Source organism: Rhinopithecus roxellana, chromosome 14 (assembly GCF_007565055.1).
Source record: "Rhinopithecus roxellana isolate Shanxi Qingling chromosome 14, ASM756505v1, whole genome shotgun sequence".
Lineage (NCBI taxonomy): Eukaryota > Metazoa > Chordata > Mammalia > Primates > Cercopithecidae > Rhinopithecus > Rhinopithecus roxellana.
In genome coordinates this window covers 75391942-75411916 of record NC_044562.1, presented here as the reverse complement: position 1 = coordinate 75411916, position 19975 = coordinate 75391942, and the positions used below count along the sequence as shown (strand labels likewise).

The following is a 19975-nucleotide window of genomic DNA, read 5'->3' as shown; positions in this document are numbered from 1 at the left end:
GTCTATGTCTCCTGAAAGAAAAAAAGAATGGTTTTAACACTTAATTATAGTCCAGGTGGTAATTAAGAATTGACTCATCATGCCTGTAATACCTGAGGTTTGGGAGGCCAAGGTGGGAAGACTGCTTGAGGCCAGAAGTTCCAGACCAGTCTGGGACATATAGAGAGACCTTATCTCTACAAAAAATTTTCAAAATTAGCTGGATGTGGTAGCATGTATATGTAGTTTCAGCTTCGTGAGAGTCTGATGCAGGAGGATTGCTTGAGGTCAGGAGTTTGAGGCTTTGGTTCACTATAATCATGCCTGTGTATGGCCGCTGTCCTGTAGCTCGGACAACATAGCATCTCTAAAAAAATAAAATAAACTTAACTTTAAAACCCTATTCCTGGCTGGGCACAGTGGCCCATGTCTGTAATCCCAGCACTTTGGGAGACCAAGGCGGGTGGATCACCGGTGAGGTCAGGAGTTCAAGACCAGCCTGGCCAACATGGTGAAACCCCATCTCTACTAAAAATACAAAAAATTAGCCAGGTGTGGTGGCGGGCGCCTGTAATCCCAGCTACTTGGGAGGCTGAGGCAGGAGAATTGCTTGAACCTGGGAGGTAGAAGTTGCAGTGAGCCAAGATTGTGCTATTGCGCTGCAGCCTGGGGGACAGAGTGAGACTCCGTCTCAAAAAATTAAAAAAAAAAAAAAAAAAAAAAACCCTATTTCTTTTAAGATTATCAAAGCATTCTAATAAAATGGTCTTTTTTTGATACTGCTAATAGGCATTATTACCATTATGATTTATATAGAACTTAAAATAATTTTATGTCATCAGATATTTTTTAGTTTTAGCCTTTCACTAATTTAGATGGATTGTCCTCTGTCTAACTTGCTGTCAGAAAGTTTTTTATGACTGTGAAATTCATCTTGGAAGAGCTGAGGAACCATGAGAAGAAGAAAACAAAACAAAACAAAACAGGAATGCATAGCGATTCGAGGGTTAATAAGAAATAAGACCCAACTAGCATTTATTGGATGAATGAATAGATAAATGAAGGTGACTGTTTGGGCTGCTAAAACAAAGTACTTTATTTATTTATTTATTTATTGAGACAGGGCTTCACTCTATCACCCAGGTTGGAGTGCAGTGGCGTGATCATGCTCATTGCAGCCTCAACCTCCTGGACTCAAGCAATTCTCCTGTCTCAGCCTCCTGAGTAGCTGAGACCACAGGCATGCACCAATATGCTTGGCTCATTTTTACATTTTTTGTAGAAATATACTTTTGTCTTATTGCCCAGGGTGGTCTTGAACTCTTGGACTCAAGCAATCCTCCCACCTTGGTCTCCCAAAATGCTAGAATTACAGGTGTGAGCCACCATGCCCTGCCTGACAAAGTACTTTAGATTAGGTGGCTTATAGCAACAGGAATTTATTTCTCATAGTTCTAGAGGCTAGGAAGTCCAAGATCAAGGTGCTGGTAGATTTGGTGTCTGGTGAGGGCTGCTCTCTGACTCACAAACAGCACCTTTTTCTGTGTCTTCACATGACAGAATGGAGAGCTAGTCTTATAGTGACACTAATCCCATTCATGAGGGCTCTGCCATTACAATCGACTCACCTCCCAAAGGCTCCACCCCCTAATACCATCACTTTAAGGGTTAGGATTTTAACATATAAATTTGGGAGACATAGGACACAAACATTTAGACCATAGCAGAAGGTCTCTCCAAGAAAAAATTTATATGCATGAAACATGAAATAATAAATAATGGGGTTAGATGTCAAAAAGAAATGTTAGCAATTGGATTTCAGAGAGGAGAAAACGTTGTAAGGAAAATATCCAAGAAGGGAGTGAAATCTAAGCTGGGACATAAGGAAATTAGTCAGTGTGAGAAAATAACTTTGTGTTAGTTTTCTGTTGCTGTGTAACAAATTATAATAAACTTAGCTGCTTAAAAAAATATACATGTATTATCTGTCTGTTTTCACGTGGCAGGAGTCTAGGCACAGCTTGTCTGGATCCTCTGTTCAGAGTCTTAAAGGCTGAAATCAAGGTGCTCCTGGCCAAGTGTGGTGGCTCACCTGTAATTGCAGCACTTCGGGAGACTGAGGCAGGAGGATTGGTTGAGCCTAGGAGTTCAAGACTACCCTGGGCAACATGGCGAGACCCTGTCTCTACAAAAAAAAAAAAAATTAGAATAGCGTGGCGATGCACACTTGTAGTCCCAGCTACTTGGGATGCTGAGGTGGAAGGATCACTTGAACCCAGGGGGTTGAGGCTTCAGTGAGCCATAATCACGCCGCTGCAATCCAGCCTGGGTGACAGAGTGAGACCCTGTCTAAAAAAGAAAATAAATAAACAAACAAACAAACCAATAAATAAATAAATAAGAGGTGCTTCTTTCTGGAGCTCAGTTGACCTCTTTGCAGTTCACATCATTTTTGGCAGAATTCAGTTCTCGCAGTGGTAAGCCTGAGGTCCTTGTTTTCTTGCTGGCTGTCAGTCAGTAACTGCCCACATTTCTTGCCACATGGCCCTCTCGGGCAACCAGGACAGCTATCTTCTTCAGTGCCAGCAAAAGAGCCTCTCACTCCTTCCATCCTAGTTTAAAGGTCTCACTTGATCAGGTCAGGCCCAACCAGGAAAACCGCACTTTCGATTAACAAAGTCAACTAATTCTGGGCCCTAATTACATCTGCAAAATCTCTTCACCTTTGCCATACAGCATAACATAATCATGGGAGTGATCTCTCTTCACTTTGCTGTATTCTACTGGCTAAAAGCAAATTGCAGCTCCCACCCAGCCTCAAAAGGATTGTACAAGGCGTGAGTCGTAGGAGGCCACTTTATAATCCTACCTTCTACAGTGTCTTTGTTTACAAATAATTCTTTTTAAAATTTTTATTTTAGTGTGTTAAGAACACTTACTATGAGATCTACCCTCTGAACCAATTTTTAAGTGTATGATATATTTTGTTGGGTGTAAGCACAGTGTTGTACAGCAGATCTCTAGAGCTTATTCATCTTTCTTGACTGAAACTCTAGGTCAGCTGATTAATAACTCATTTCCCTTTCACTCTAGTCCCTGGTAGCCACCATTCCACTCTTTTATTCTATGAATTTGACAATTTTAGAAACCTCATATAAGTGGAAATATGCAGTATTCGTCTAAGACTGGTTTATTGCGCTTAGCAGAATGTCTTCAAGGTTCATGCATGTTGTCACAGATTGCAGAATGTCCTTCATTTTCAAGGGTAAATAATACTCCATTGTATGTATATATGTATTATTTTCTTTATCCGTTTATCTGTTGATAGGCATTTAGGTTGTTTCCATATCTTGGCTACTGTGAATAATGCTGAAATGAACATGGAAGTGTGAATATCTCTTCAAGATCCTGATTTCAGTTCTTTCAGATAAACACCCAGAAGTGGGATATCTGGATGAATGGTAGTTCTATTTTTGATTTTTTGAGGAACCTCTAAACTGTTTTTCATAGCAGCCACACCATTTTAGATACTGACCAACAGTGTGCAAAGGTTCCAGTTTCCTCACATCCTCACCAACATTTTTTTTTTTTGACAATAGCCATCTTGACAGATGTAAGGTAATATCTCATTATGGCTTTGATTTGCATTTCCCTGATTATTAGTGACAATGAGCACCTTTTCATACCTGTTGACCATTTGTGTGTCTTCTTTGGAGAAATGTCTGTTCAAGTCTTTAGCCTATTTCTTAATTAGGATGTTAATTTTTTAAAATACCAAGTTGTAGGGGCTGTAAATGATTCTTTTGTTGTTTGAACATGTTTTAAAAGTGAAAGTTTTTAAAAAGTCATTTTTAAAAAAGGCCCTAGATATTAGATGCCAGGCTAAGGAAAATCAATTCTCTGTACTTGGAGCTTTTGCTTAGGGACCAGCTGTTCATCGTTATGAAGGGAGAAGAAAGGAGCCTAGAGTGAGCTATAATTAGAGAAACCACATCATCATTTTGATATACTGCAAGAACTTCCTAATTTCCTCTTGGCTGTTGATCTTGACTGTCTCCCATCTGCCTGTAGTCACAGTCAAGGTGATCTTTCCAAAATGGTTATCCAATCATGCCACTACCCGGCTTAAAATGCTTCTGCTGATTATTAGACAGAACCCTCCTAGGATAGGACTGCCATGCTGTTCAGATTCATGTCTCAACGTGTGCTTTGTGCTTCACATGTCCTTTATCCACGCTCAATGAGAGAGTGGCATAAGGATTAATGGAGGGATGAATTTGAGAGACATTCGCAGGTAAAATTACTGGGATGTGGTGAGGGAGAGTGTCTTGGTCTGTTTTGTGCTGCTATCACAGAATACTGGTGACTGGGTAATTCAAAAAGAACAGAAATTTATTTCTCACAGTCTGGAGGCTGGGAAGTCCAGTATCAAGGTGCCAGCATCTGGTCAGAGTCTTCTTGCTGTGTCCTTACATGGTGGAAGGTAGAAAGGGCTGAGCCCACTCCTGCAAGCCTTTTTTATAGCAGCATTAATCCACTCATTAATCCACAAATACTGCATGAAAGCAGAGCACTCATGACCTAAGCACTTTTCATTAAACTCCGCCTCCTGACGTTGTTGCACTGGTGATTAAATTTCCGACCCACGAATTTTGAGGGACCAAATAGCAGAGGGATTAGGCTCACCTCTATGCTATTTAGACCATAGCAGAGGGTGAGTCTACTCCATGCATGGATGTAAGGAGGGCAGGTGCAGTAGCAGATGTAGCAGAGAAGATAAGTTCAGTTTAAGGTCGCTGTAGGACATTACACTCAAGGGGTTTTGTATGGTTGGCCCTGTTTCGGGCACTGTAGGATCTATAAAGGAGGTCCCACACATGACCCTTAGAGAGGTGAGAATATGCATTGCATTAGGAAATTAGAGATTCAGGCCGGGCGCGGTGGCTCACGCCTGTAATCCCAGCACTTTGGGAGGCCGAGGCGGGCGGATCACGAGGTCAGGAGATCAAGACCATACTGGCTAACACGGTGAAACCCCGTCTTTACTAAAAATACAAAAAAAACTAGCTGGGCGAGGTGGCGGGCGCCTGTAGTCCCAGCTACTCGGGAGGCTGAGGCGGGAGAATGGCGTAAACCCGGGAGGCAGAGCTTGCAGTGAGCCGAGATCGCGCCACTGCACTCCAGCCTGGACCACAGAGCGAGACTCCGTCTCAAAAAAAAAAGGAAATTAGAGATTCACAAAAGGATTATCACTGGTGGTAGATTCCAGAGATCGAATGATAACGGTGTCTGTTAATAGCCAAATGAAATTTTCCCCACTCCATGAAGTACCCAGTAAAATTAATGACAGATAGAAGGTTGCTTTTCATTGTTTCTGAGGCTTAACTATTAAACAAGAATGACATCGTTAGGGCCTAATTTGGGGGTACACAAAAATATCAGGAGAAGAGGTTTCACTCTTCTCCCAGTTATCTCAAATCAATTTTGTCTTTCCAAGTGTCTTTTGTCATTTAACAATCTGGTTATGAAGCTTGAAGTTCTTCTGTGCTTGTTTTGGACTGTATAGAAGTACATACGTTTTTCTTCTACTGTTTTCTGGTGAGTGTCAGGCTAAAAATCTTTTTAGCTGCCCTAGTCTGCATTCCTAATGTGGGAGATGCTCTGGTGAGTATAAACAAAAAAGGGATGCTCTTTCCTTCTTTGTGGAAGACGGATTCTAATCTCTGTCTCTTTTCCTATGTAGCTAAGTAGAATCTGCCATATCAATGTCCAGTCAGTTTCTAGCTCATCTAGTCCTTATGATTCCTCCCACGGTCACTTGCATGCTGCCATTGCTTTGGGCCTGTGGCTGCTGCCAGTGCTTCTATAGCAGCAACCCGACTTCCTACTGGCACCAGCACTAGCTCTGCCCCCCGGGAAGTGTGCTTTACTGTCTGGGATCCCCCGCTAGGGGTGCCTCTGCCAGCTGCTGCTGTCCTTGCTGCCCCCCAGACACACAAAGACTGAAAGTTGTCTGCACCACTGTCCATACCACCTTATTAACTGCTGAAGCCCTAGTCTGTGTTCCAAAACCCCTTAACTTTGAGGACATAGCTTCTGGTAAGGAGTTTAGAAAGCCCTTCCGAAGGGGTAATTGGAGGAAGAGGCACTGAATCTGATGTGTTGTATTTTCCCAAGTCAAGCCTACACATCTCTCAGTGCTTTCAGGCACGCTGTCATCTCAGAGACTGGGCACACACACATCAGGATTTCCCTTCCTCTTCCCCAAGAAGCAGAATCCAAACCCTTCCAGTAGGGATTTGTTGGGAGGCCAGGGAGTTGTGGGCATATTCTTTGAATCTAGTTTTCTTGGGCCTAAAAGTGTGATGGGGTGAAAATTGAGCAAGGTGAAGAGCCTTTAAACGAAGCTCAGGAAAACCTGTATTTTAGGTCTTCCACTTAGTAACAGGTCATCTACTCATGTCCTCTGAAAATGTTCATCTCTCATGATGGGATCTGTCTTCTGACAATGTCCCAAGTCCCTTGAACTCTGGCTTAGCTAGTCTTGACTTCTGTATTAGTATGAGTAATACTGGGTGACGCTGTGATAATGTCCCTGCCCCACCTCAGTAGCTTCATATTTGCCACTATACGAAATCTTTTGTGGGTTGTACATTCTTCTCTATCTTGTGGCTATAGCATGTAAAACACATGCCTCCTGTCTTAGTTTCCTAGGGCTGCCGGAACAAGATACCACAAACTGAGTGGTTTAAAACAACAAACACTTTTTTCTCTCAGGGTTCTGAAGGCTGGAAGTCCAGAATCAAGGTGTGGGAGGCCCGTGTCTTCTCTGAAGGCTCTAGGGAACAATCCTTCTTGTCCCTTTCTAGCTTTTGAAAGTTGCCAGCAATCTTCAGCATTCCTTGCTGGTAGATGCATCACTCCAATCTCTGTCACCACCTCCACGTGGCTATTTTCCCTGTGTCTGTCTGTCCAATTTCCCTTCTTTTTCTAATGGTGCTAGTTATTAGATTAGGGCCAACCATAATCCAGTGTGACCTCATCTTAATTTGATTGCATCTACAAGACCCTATTTCCAAAGAAGATTACATGCACAGGTGCTCAGTACCAGGTCCCTGATGTATCTTTTGAGGAGACACAGTTTAACCCATAACACCCTTCAAAGTTGTTCCTGAAGAAGAGAGGCAGAAGAGAGGCCCCCGGCTCTTACCAGTCTCACCTCAGAAGAGATATATGCTAGTTTTGTTCACAGTCCAGCCCCAACGTAACTACAAGAGAGGCTGGTACATTCAAGGGAGCACATGGCTATTTGGTGAACATTACCTGTCTCTGTCACATCCTCATCCAGTTTGTTTCCTCTGATCCCAGAATGCTCTGGGGCACACATGATAGTTTCTATGTAATGTGAAATATCTATCAAGAATAGCAGTGGGTTCCTGCAAAGCACATGGAAGGAACAGACTTGGAAAATTGCTCAAAGAAAAGAAAAAAATAGTTTATATAGTTCGTAAAACTATCTTATTTTTGTTTGGTTCTTTGACTTATCTTAATCCAGAGGTTACGAAATGGCAGTCAGCAGGTTGGATCTATTCCATAGATTTTTTTTGTGTGTGTGGCCCACACAGTGTTCAAGAAATATGAACAGACTGGGCGTGGTGGCTCATGCCTGTAATCCTAGCACTTTGGGAGGCTGAGGCGGGAGGATTGCTTGAGCCCAGGAGTTTGAGACCAGCCTGGGCAATATGACGAAACCCTGCCAGTACAAAAATGTAACTGGACATGGTGGAGTGCACCTGTAATCCCAGCTACTTGGGAGGCTGAAGTGGCAGGATCACTTAAGCCCTGGAGGTCGAGGCTGCAGTGAGCCAAGATTGTGTCATTGCACTCAGCCTGGGCAACAAAGTGAGCCTATAATCCCAGTACTTTGGGAGGCCGAGATGGGTGGATTGCCTGAGGTCAGGAGTTCAAGAGCAGCCTGGCCAGCATAGTGAAACCCCATCTCTACTAAAAATACAAAAAATTAGTTGGGTGTGGTAGCGGGCGCCTGTATTCGCTTGAACTCAGGAGGCGGAGGTTGCAGTGAGCCAAGATCGTGCCATTGCACTCTAGCCTGGGCAACAAAAGCGAAACTCTGTCTCAAAAAAAAAAAAAAAAGCAAACATGTCTACACAACTAGATTTACCTTGAACATTGGGAAGATTTGACAACATCTGAGCTCACATTTACACAGAAAACTAAAAAGAAGGAATACAGCCAAATAAGAGCTGCTCTCTGTGGACAGTCCCATGTTTGCAGTTCACCCTCATGCCCACCATTCCCTGGAGAATCACCAACACTGAGGCTGTCACTTCTTATTTGTCTTTGTGATTTCACTGTTGTTTTCTTAGAGTAGAGATTTTTTCCCCTTATATCTTGCTCTTTCTACTCAATTCCTTTACCTCATTGGCCCCTGCAGGCATTTGTGTTTGAGACTTCAATTTTTAGTAAAATCTGCATGTATCTTGTGCTTCTAAGGGATTAAGCATTATACCATAGTATCACCTTGAACTTAGCACTCTGAGGTTGACTCCTGCTGTAACATCTGCAATAGTAGTGATTTAAGGCGAATAGTTGGTAAAGCTCCAGAAATGTCTATATCAGCCCAGAAATACCTATAAGGGGGTGGATAAATGTTTGCAATGAAATATTCACAATTGGGATATTTGGGTAAATTTGAATATAATTAAAATGAGGCCTATTGACTCACTTTGAGGTAAATCTTTACTGATATAGCTTTTGTGCCTTTTCTCCCTATACAGACCATTGGAGCGATCCAGCGAAGATGTGGATATAATCTTCACTCGACTGAAAGAAGTTAAAGCTTTTGAGAAATTTCACCCAAATCTCCTTCATCAGATTTGCTTATGTGGTTATTATGAGAATCTGGAAAAGGGAATAACATGTAAGAAATGCAACTCTAGTAGTATATTTCCATGTATGGTTTATGCTCATTTGTGGTTATTTTATGGAGATAAATAGCAAATGGAATATTTATGTGCTAAATATTTGAGCTTCAACCAAAGGTATTAAGTTGACATTTCCCTCTAGTCTGTTCATTCAGTTCCATGTAGGTGTTTCCCTAACTCCTTTGTTCACAGAACGTAAATGGTTCTTCCAGGGCAACTGACTTTCTAGATGGAGCTGGAGGGGTGTAATGATTCACACATTTAGCTATATCTTTAGAAATTCAAATAATTGTTTTCTCTAATCAAGAAATGTGTGGCCAATAGTATATTAAGGTAAAAATTCTCTTAACTGGTGCTGATAGTAATGTTTTGAATGAATGCCAGTTATATCATCTATTCCAGGTGTGAATAAGGGGCAGGGAGATAGAGTAACAGTTGGATTTTTTTAAAAGTATTTTTTCATTAAAGAAGTAATAGTTCTTCTGTTGGAACACTTTATGCTGCACTCACAGAAAACTCCCTTTCAACTGATTTGAATATTCAATGACTTATACAACAAGAAAAAAAATCAATTACTCATATAGAAGAAATCTTGAGGTAGAATGACTTCAGGGTTGGTTAGTGAAGTGACTCAGTGAAATTATTCAGGCTTCAGGTCCTTCCTGTATTTTTTATTTTTGTATGCATTCTGAGGTGTTGGGTTTTGTCCTCAGACTTGTCCCAAATTATTCTGACAGCTACAGCTGTTGGATGCATTATGTATTGATACAAAAATGTCCTGCTGAAGGACTATTTCTTTTTGGGTCTCTGTTTTAGAAGTCCCCCAGCAGACTTCTTGTATTGACTCATTGGCCGGAAATGCATCACATGCCTAAGTCTAAACCAATCACTTGCAAAAATAATGGGATCACCAGGACTGATTTATACCAATCATGATTGCCCTAGTGGAGCTAACACCTAGCCCTATAGATGAGGGTGGAAACTTGTCTAAAACTTGGGTTCAGTTAGACAACAGGGCATGAGTGGTTCTGGGTGGGAAAGCAACAGGGTGAGTCACAACATTATTGTAGAAAATTTAGAAAGTCAACAAAATAAAAATCACCTACAATTTCTACCATTAACATTTTGTGGGCTAGGCGCAGTGGCTCATGCTTGTAATCCTGGCATTTTGGGAGGCCAAGTTGAGCAGATCATGAGGTCAGGAGATTGAGACCATCCTGGCTAACACAGTGAAACCCCATCTCTACTAAAAATACAAACAATTAGCCGGCTGTGGTGGCGGGCACCTGTAATCCCAGCTAGTCAGGAGGCTGAGGCAGGAGAACTGCTTGAACCCAGGAGGTGGAGGTTGCAGTGAGCTGAGATTGTGCCATTGCATTCTGCACTCCAGCCTGGGTGACAGAACAAGACTCCATCTCAAAAAAAAAAAAAAAAAAAAAAAAAAAAAATGGGGTATATTCTTCAAAATGTTCTCCTATGTGTACACATAGAAGCATAGTTACATTTCTTTTTCTTTTTCTTTTTTTTTTTTTTTTTTGAGATGAGTTCTTGCCCTGTCATCTAGGCTGGAGTGCAGTAGTGCAATCATGGCTCCCTACAACCTTGAACTCCTAGGCTCAAGCCATCTGCCCACCTCAGCCTCCTGAGTAGCTAGGACTACAGGCATATGCCACCATGCCCAGCTACTTTCTTTAATTTTGGTAAAGACCAGGTCAGCTATGTTGCCCAGGCTGGTCTTGAACTCCTGGTCTCAAGCAATCCTCCTGCCATGGCTTCCCAAAGTGTTGGGATTATAGGCGTGAGCCCCCGCACCCAACTCATAGTTACATTTCTGTTAAGAAAAAAATCATCCATACATATCATTTTCAACCAGTCTTTTAAAACTGATATCAGAAACTTTATTCTTTTGGCAATAAAACTATTTTATGTTTCTAAAAGCCATTTTCAAAATGAATCTCCTAACGTGTAACATGAATTTGATTGATAAATAATAACATCTTTTGGGGCCAAGAATTTCATAAAAGACAAAACCCTAATTCTAAAATGAGTCGCAAAGATTCGGAATAGCAGAGTTACTGGAGAGACCAGCTATAAACTCATCAACCCCATCTTAAGCTTGTCATTGCACTTGGTAGGATGTCATTGTTGTTCTTTGCCTTTCCACAGCATGTCCTAGTCAGGAAGTGCAGAGCAGCTTGTCATCATTAATTGTGGTTCCCAGAAGCTTGCTCGTCTCCAGTGAGCACTAGCCTTGCCAGGACTCAGTTGTCCCACGAGCTGTCATGTGATTTTTCATTGAGTTACTTGACCTCTGACTTTAACTGTGAAGAGGATTTTAAAATATCAGATCACTCCATCTAGTTATTTAGTTAGGATATTTAAAAGAACAGTTGGTTTGCTTGAAATTTTTGAACCAGTGTTTTGGAATTACTTTCCCAAACCTGGTCTTAATATGATATGGGAACTATGGTTCTATCTAAATACCTAAATATTTTCTCTGTGAGAGGACAAACTTGGAGCAAGATCAGGTTCAAAAATTTCTGATGAGGGTCATTCAAATGCTTAAAAGCAGTGAATTTATAAAAAGAATAAGAAAATGGACAATGATAATACAGTAGTTAAAATTTTTAAACAAAGCAGATTTTGGTTTTTTAAATCAATCATTGGTCACCTTAAAAGGAGAGGTGCTAGTCTAGAAAACACATTGCTTTTAATATAGTCTTGGGAAATATCAGCCAATTCTTCTTAAATTCAAAGGATCTTATAACATTTAAAGCTATCATCTTTATTACAGCTCTGTAAGTATGATAGAGTTCTCTTTAACAAGGTTCCACTTCACAGAATATTAAATAAATAGGATATAGCTTTATTGACAGATGAGGTAAAGAAAAACGTGTCATGTTCCTGTGGGCAAGAGTTAGGGGAAGGGTGGTAAGCTCAGTTAGGTCCAAGACATGCTTGGACCAGTGAAAAACTATCAGATCCTACAGTAAAATCAAGTTGTATCTGTTATATTTATGTCACTGTTTTTTTCCCCAGTATTTCGCCAGGGTGATATTGGAACAAACTGGTATGCTGTCTTGGCAGGGTCTTTGGATGTTAAAGTGTCTGAGACCAGCAGTCACCAGGTAATATGCTCTATTTTTTTGAAAGTAGGATTTATTTTTTTAAAAGACATATTATCCCTATGTCTTTTATGCCATTACAATTACATTTTCAAGTCCATTTCTTCTTTCCTACAATAAGGGGTTTGGCAGTGTTTGTTTGATTCCTTTATTAAGTTACTCAACAAACACCTATTGAATGTCTTCTCTGATTGGAGTGTGATGCCAGGTGTCAAAACATGAAATGCAAGAACACATTGGATGCTTTCTAGGAGCTTGTAGTCTATTTGGAAATGCAAGGAATGGCAGTGTGACACAAATTGCTATATAGGGTGAAATGTGAGTGAAGAGGAAGGAGAAGAAGTCTTCCTATGTTTCCTCTTGGATCCTTTCTCCATCATTGTATCTTGAATTTTCTTTAGCCTAGAAATAATCCCCTCATCAGCCTTGTAGGAGCTCTGGTGATGCAAGGGAAATATGGTTGATGCAGTCCCCCTAAAATCTCTATTTCTCTGCCTTGTCTTTGCAAATGTGGAAGGCTAATAATATTATTTTCCTTCTAAAGTACAGCACTGGCTTTATTTTCATTAGTCACCTCTGAGGAGTTTGGCATCCTAGTAGATGAAGCTCATTCTTTTTTCTGTTCATAAAATGTATGAATATTAAAAAAACAAAAACAAAATTATAAAAGAAAGAAAAATATTAAAAAAAGAAAAAATATATGAATATTTAAAGTCAAACCCAGGGCCTTCTTTCACATTTGCAGTGACTCTTGCTCTGTCATTAAGACATGTGGCCAAAATGTACACAACCTCACTGTTTAGAGCCAAGAATCTCGAGTCTGAAAGGTATGACCCATCAAAGGCCACCATCAGGTGTCACTATGAAAATGTTCCCAGTGTTATTTCCACACATTCAGGATTCAGAAAAAACTGAAGTAAAAGAATTAGTTCATTGTAAAAACTGAAAGAATTACTGAAAAAAATTAAAGAATTAGTTAAAGGGACAAGTAACTTTCTGCCAAGTGTCATATTTAAGGCAGTGTTTTGGAGCCTTTTTCATAGGTAGCACACTTCAAATGTGAGAAAAATTCATGACACACCAAATTTGAGGTTTAAATTTTTTAGGAACTTGTACGCGTATTGAAGTTGTGAGCAGTCACCATCTTAAAAATGGAGTGGTGTCCCAAAAGATTGCTGGTATTTGGAATTTGCAATGTAGTTTCCTGGGTGATACCCATTGTAATGGATGGTTAAATTCTCAGGCCAGTGTCCAAATCCTGTGTAATCCATAGTATACTCTTTCTGTGCATCAGTGCATGAAAATTCCATTAGACACAGCATGGAACCTGTGCTTCCCAACTTTGATGGTACTTTTCCTCTTCCTGTCTCTCACGGGGTTGGCTTTCTCTTGGATTTCAGAGACAGTCAAGGTGAGAGGTGGGTTTTGATTCTTATAAGCTGCCTTGGTTTCAAATGGGAAGGAGAACAGCTAGCATTTCTTGGATATTTGCCATATCCAGTATAACCAAGATATTTATCCATATATAATTTATCCAGTCCTTCTTGGATGTTTACTTGGCAGTGTTCCAAGCACTTAACAGGTATTTATTTACTTCTTTAATCCTCAAGTCAACCATGAGGTAGGTTGTATTACTGTTCTCATTTTGCAGATGAGAAAACGAAGTCTCCGAGTGGTTAAATAACTTACCTCAGTACTATATCTAGAAATTAGAGAAACCACGATTAAAACCCAAGCAGTCAGGTACCTGAACAGATGCTCTTCGCCACTGCTTTCCACCATTTGACTCTTAAGAAACATGATGCAACATGCAACTTCCCTCTCTCCCTGCCTTTTGTCATCCTTTCAGATTACCCCATGTCCTTCCTCTCTGCATATCTCCTACCTTGTGGATGCTGTTCTGGTGGGGACTCTCTGGGCCTTTTTGCTCAGAGCCGCTCCTGGTACTTCCCTTCCCCAGGTTTCACCTGCATAGATGTGCCCTGGGGACAGGGCCTGCAGCAGGATCTTTCTGCTCAGTTCCTCCTGCAGCTAGAGTGGGTCCTGAATGAGTGATAATGGAGAGAGTGAAGCTAAAAAGAGAAATGTGACAAAACAGAAGAAAGAGAAGTAAGATGAGAATTAAGGAGGAGAAAAGAAAGAATAGGAAATCTCAGGAAGGAGAGAGAAGGCAAATCAGAAAAGGAAGAGCAGATGTGCCTAAGGGGATGATAAATAACACCAGCTCTTATGTGCTGACACACCAGATGTGAAAGCTGGCTGAGATTTTGATGGTATTAAAATAGTATCTGGCCAGGGGTTTCAGGAATTTTGCCTTTGACCAGTTATCTCTCACCATGGCATCCTAGCAGGATTTTGTTAACAATTTTAACAAAACTTTTAATTTTAGATTTACCTGTAATTTTGACCTCAAAACCAATGCAGAGAACTTTCCTAAGCTGGGCTCAGTCTTCTTTTAGTTGTTAGGAATTATTAATTTAATACCAAAGCCAGCTTACTACTTCCTTTATGTATTTCATCCCACAATGTTCAACCAGAGTTTTCCGGATGGATTTGTATCACTAAAATAAAAGGAAGAGAAAGCTCATTGACCCCTACACCCTCTAGCCCTCTAGAGTACAGCCTGAGATAAACAGGGCCCAGCCTTGCAGCCAGTTCTGAGGGCCAGACATGGTCCAGCCACATGGGAGAAAGAAGCTAAGGAGAATGACCAAGATGGCAGAGCCCCCTTCCATGCCAAGATGCTTGCAAGGGAGAAACAAAACTGCCATATCTACCCATGCTGGCCTTGTGATGGCTCTGGGTGTCTGCCCACTAGCAATGTGGTAAATCTGGGGGATTATTTAACATGGCCGAGTAGTGCCCCATACAAGTCAGGGTTCTTTGAAGAAACAGAAGCACTAAGAGATAGAGATGGAGTGAGAGAGACAGGTTTATTTTTAGGAACTGGCTCACATGATTTCGGGGGCTCGCAGGTCTGAAGTCTAGAGCTGGCAGGCTGGAGATTCAGGTAAGAGTTTTTGGCAGAAGCAGAATTCCTTCTTCTTTGGGAAACCTCAAGGAAAACCTGTTTGCTCTTAGGCCTTCAGGTGAGTAGATGAGGCACACGCACATCATGGAGGGTGATCTACTTTAAGGTCTACTGATTGTAAACGTTAATCACATCTAAATAATATCTTTACAGCAACATCTAGGTTAGTATTTAACCAAACTACTGGCCATTATTGTCTAGCTAAGTTGACACATACAATTAACCATAATAGACCCCAATGAGGGGGGAAATGGGGTTGGGTGAAGGCCATGGGTGAGGAGCAAGGAGAGACCTGGAATTCCTACCCCTAGAGACCAGAAACAATCATTGCTGAGTGCCTTCCTTGTGTGGCTCATGCGAGGGGTTCCATGGACATTAACTGAACTAATCTTTAGGCATTTGTGTCCTGTTTACCAAAGGCTTGAAAACAAGGCTCAGTGACTTAGGTGCAGCTTTCCCAGGGCCACACACGTGTACGTGGGCAAACTGAGATTTGAATTCAGGTCTGACGTCCTCCAAATTGCATGTTCTTCTGCTGGGCGCATGTGAACAGAGGTGTGAGGAGGATGATAAAAGTGAAGGAAGAAAAGTTACGAGAGTCTAAGAGAAAACTGAGGAAAGAGAAAAGAAGTGATGGCACAGAGTCAAGTCTTTCAGGGAGGACAGGGCAGAGTTTCTTGCCAGCCTGCCCCTCGCTGCCCTGTACGTCTGCCTTCTCACCTGAGAGCCAGAGGGATGTAGTGACAAATTCCCAAACTTAGCACTGGGTTTTAGCCCCTCAGTGGGGTGTGAGCCAGGATGGTGGAAGAAGAGCGGGAGTGGCTGCTGGCAATGGGGCACCTACGACAGGAAGCTCTGTGCCCAGTGTGTCACAAGCGTTATCCCACCAGCACTCACCACACTGCCCTCTCCTTAGTGCTGTGGTTTGTCTCATTTTAGAGGCCAGATATTCAACAGCCTGCCCAAAGTCACAAAGCTGCTGGATGTCTGGGCCAGTTTTTTGTGATTCTGGGGCTCAATGCTTGCCCATCATGGTTGTATAGGTGCCACCCAGAAGGAACAGAAGAGGAAGGAAGAGAGGTGGGGGCCGAGCCAGCCATTAAGGAATAAGGAATGCAGGGAGGAGCTTTTGCCTTGCAGCTTCTCCAACTCGCACCTGGGTGTCTGATGCAGCTCTCAGCCCCACAGCCCTTCCCTCTAAGCCCACCGCCCAGATGCTGTTGGGGGCATTCCTCCTCCCACCCTCTCTTTGATCTGGTGATGCACATTGAAAGGGGTGAGGCCCTCCCTCCAAAGGGCATCCGGATTAGAGGGTAGGGTAGATAAGTGTAGGTGATAGGGAGGGAAAGTGAGGTACATGGTGCACAAGATGGAGGCAAAATGTTAGAACTGACGGTGATGGAATGTGGAGGTGTAGAGAGAAAGGGAGGCTCCTGACTTGGGTGAAGAGGTGGACAGTGATGCTACTAATGGAAATGGGAATACATGAGGGAGACCACCTTTCCCAGATTCTGCAATAGTATTTTATGCTATACGTTTATTAGGTATGTATATTAGTCCATTTTCATGCTGCTGAGAAAGACATACCTGAGACTATATATTTACAAAAGAAATAAGTTTATTAGACTTATAGTTCCACATGGCTGGAGAGACCTCACAATCATGGCAGAAGGCAAGGATGAGCAAGTCACATCTTACATGGATGGCAGCAGGCAAAGAGAACTTGTGCAGGGAAACTCCCATTTTTAAAACCATCGGATCTTGTGAGATTCATTCACTGTCAGAGAACAGCGCAGGAAAGACCCACACCCATAATTCAATTACCTTCCACCTGGTTCCTCCCGCAACATGTGGGAACTGTGGGAGTTATAATTCAAGATGAGATTTAGGTGAGGACACAGCCAAACCATATCATTCCATCCCTGACCACTGCCAAATCTCTTGTCCTCACATTTCAAAACCAATCATGACCTCTCAACAGTCCCCCAAAGTCTTAATTCATTTCAGCATTAACTCAAAAGTCCACAGTCCAATGTCTTATCTGAGACAAGGCAAGTCCTTTCCGCCTATGAGCGTGTAAAATTAAAAGCAACTTAGTTACTTCCTAAATACAATGGGGGTACAGGCATTGGTTAAATACAGCCATTCCAAATGGGAGAAATTGGCCAAAACAAAGGCTACAGGCCCCAGTCCGAAATCCAGCAGGGCAGTCAAATCTTAAAGCTCCAAAATGATCTCCTTGGACTCCATGTCTCACATTCAGGTCATGCTGATGCAAGAGGTGGGAGGCAGGTTCCCATCGTCTTGGGCAGCTCGGTCCCTGTGACTTTGCAGAGTATAGCCTCCCTTCTGGTTGCTTTCATGGGCTGGCATTGAGTGTATGCGGCTTTTCCAGGTGCACGGTGCAAGCTCTTAGTGGATCTACCATTCTGGGGTCTGGAGGATGATGGCCCTTTTTTCACAGCTCCACTAGGTGGTGCCCCAGTAGGGACTCTGTGTGGGGATTCCAACCCCACATTTCCCTTCTGCACTGCCCTAGCAGAGGTTCTCCATGAAAGCCTCGCCCCTGCAGCAAACTTCTGCTTGGACTTCCAGGTATTTCCATACATTCTCTGAAATCTAGGCAGAGGTTCCCAAACCTCAACTCTTGACTTCTGTACACCTGCAGGTTCAACACCACATGGAAGCTGCCAAGGCCTGGGGCTTGCACCCTCTGAAGCCATGGCCCAAACTGTACCTTGGCCCCTTTTAGTCATAGCTGGAGTGGCTAGGCTGCAGGGCACCAAGTTCCTAGGCTGCACATAGCACCAGTACCCTGGGCTTGGCCCATGAAACTATTTTTTCCTCCTAGGCCTCTGAGCCTGTGATGGGAGGAGCTGCCATGAAGACCTCTGATATGAGAGACATTTTCCCCATTGTCTTGGGGAGTAACATTTGGCTCCTTGTTGCTTATGCAAATTTCTGTAGCTGGCTTGAATTTCTTCTCAGAAAATGGAATTTTATTTTCTATCACATTGTCAGACTGCAAATTTTCCAAACTTTTATGCTCTGCTTCCCTTATGAAACTGAATGCCTTTAACAGGACCCAAGTCAACTCTTGAATGCTTTGCTGTGTATAAATTTCTTCTGCCAGAGCTTAAGCCTGTAATCCCAGCACTTTGGGAGGCTGAGATGGGCAGATCATGAGGTCAGGAGATCGAGACCATCCTGGCTAACACGGTGAAACCCCGTCTCTACTAAAAAATACAAAAAAACTAGCCAGGTGAGGTGGCGGGCGCCTGTAGTCCCAGCTACTCGGGAAGCTGAGGCAGGAGAATGGTGTAAACCCAGGAGGCGGAGCTTGCAGTGAGCTGAGATCCAGCCACTACACTCCAGCCTGGGCGACAGAGCGAGACTCCGTCTCAAAAAAAAAAAAAAAAAAAAAAAGAAAAAAAGAAATTTCTTCTGCCAGATACTCTAAATCATCTCTCTCACATTCAAAGTTCCACAAATCTCTAATGTAGGGGCAAGATGCCACCAGTGTCTTTGCTAAAACATAGTAAGAGCCACCTTTGCTCTAGTTCCCAACAAGTTCCTCATCTCCATGTGAGACCACCTCAGCCTGGATTTGTCCATATCATTAATCAGCATTTTGGTCAATGCCATTCAACAAGTCTCTAGGGAGTTCCAAACTTTCCCACATTTTCCTGTCTTTTTCTGAGCCCTCCAAACTGTTCCATCCTCTGCCTGTTACCTAGTTCCAAAGTCACTTCCACATTTTCAGGTATCTTTTCAGCAGCACCCCACTGCAGTGTACCAATGTACTCTATTAGTTCATTTTCATGTTGCTGATAAAGACATACCTGAGACTGGGCAATTTACAAAAGGAAGAGGTTTACTGGACTTACAGTTCCATGTGACTGGGGAGACCTCACAATCATGGTGGAAGGCAAGGAGGAGCAAGTCACATCTTATGTGGATGGCAGCAGACAAAGAGCTTGTGCAGGGAAACTCCCATTTTTAAAACCATCACATCTCATGAGACTCCTTCACTATCATGAGAACAATGCAGAAAAGACCCACCCCCATAATTCAATTTCTTCCACTGGTTCCTCCCATGACATGTGGGAATTGTGGGAGTTACAATTCAAAGTGAGATTTGGGTGGGGACTCAGCCAAACTGTATCAGTATGAATGATTTGATGGAATTTTTTCTGAAAAAAAAAATCAACCTCTTTCTTTTATATGGTGGTAGAAAGATATATCTGTATATAAATTTCAAGAATACATAGGGTATAACTATTCTATTTGACTCAAATTCGTATTGCCTTCCTGTTTCAAGTTAATATTACTTATTCTCCCTTCTTGTCATTCCCTTATATTTTTTGCTGACTAGGTTAAAAAACACACAGCTTCTTCTATGTGATTGGTTTAGCAGATTCTTCCTGAATTTTTGAATGCTGGGTTGAGGGTCCTACTTATTTTTCATCAGCGATATCCCCAGAGCATGTAGTAGAAACTGTTCATTTACAGAGCATTTCAGGAACTTTCTTTGGTTTGAGCCCATCCTGTTTAGGAAATAGCTGTGCTGTTTCTTGCTCAGTTCCTGATGCCTAAGTGTCTGCTCAGGACACTGCAGCAGTGAGCCTGGGAACGGGGAGTACCTGTGGCCTCCTGAGCCCATCCAGCATTCCACCTCTGCTCTCCTGTGCTTTAGGCAGTGTGTGCAGTCATTTCCTGGGGAATCTGCAAAGCCTGCAAGGCATCTGCTCCCAAGGGCACCTGCTCTCAAGCTCCTCCAGTGTCTGTGGCGGGGTGGAGAGGGATAACGGGGATCCTCGTCTGCCCCCAGATTGCTGAAGCCTAAAATTATTTTTAAAAAAGTCATGATTCTATATTTGAGAGAAGTATAACTA

General features: G+C 42.4%; 1 protein-coding gene across 3 annotated transcripts in view; it reads left to right on the top strand.

The window, feature by feature from the left end:
• The window catches only part of RAPGEF4 (Rap guanine nucleotide exchange factor 4), a 315123-nt gene that overhangs the window by 47725 nt on the left and 247423 nt on the right, over nucleotides 1–19975 (top strand). For all 3 annotated transcript variants that reach the window (XM_030916805.1, XM_030916804.1, XM_030916806.1), the window contains exons 2-3: nucleotides 8778–8920; nucleotides 11964–12052. In XM_030916805.1, the coding sequence (XP_030772665.1) occupies nucleotides 8778–8920; nucleotides 11964–12052 (232 nt within the window). The remainder of the gene's footprint in view (nucleotides 1–8777; nucleotides 8921–11963; nucleotides 12053–19975) is intronic.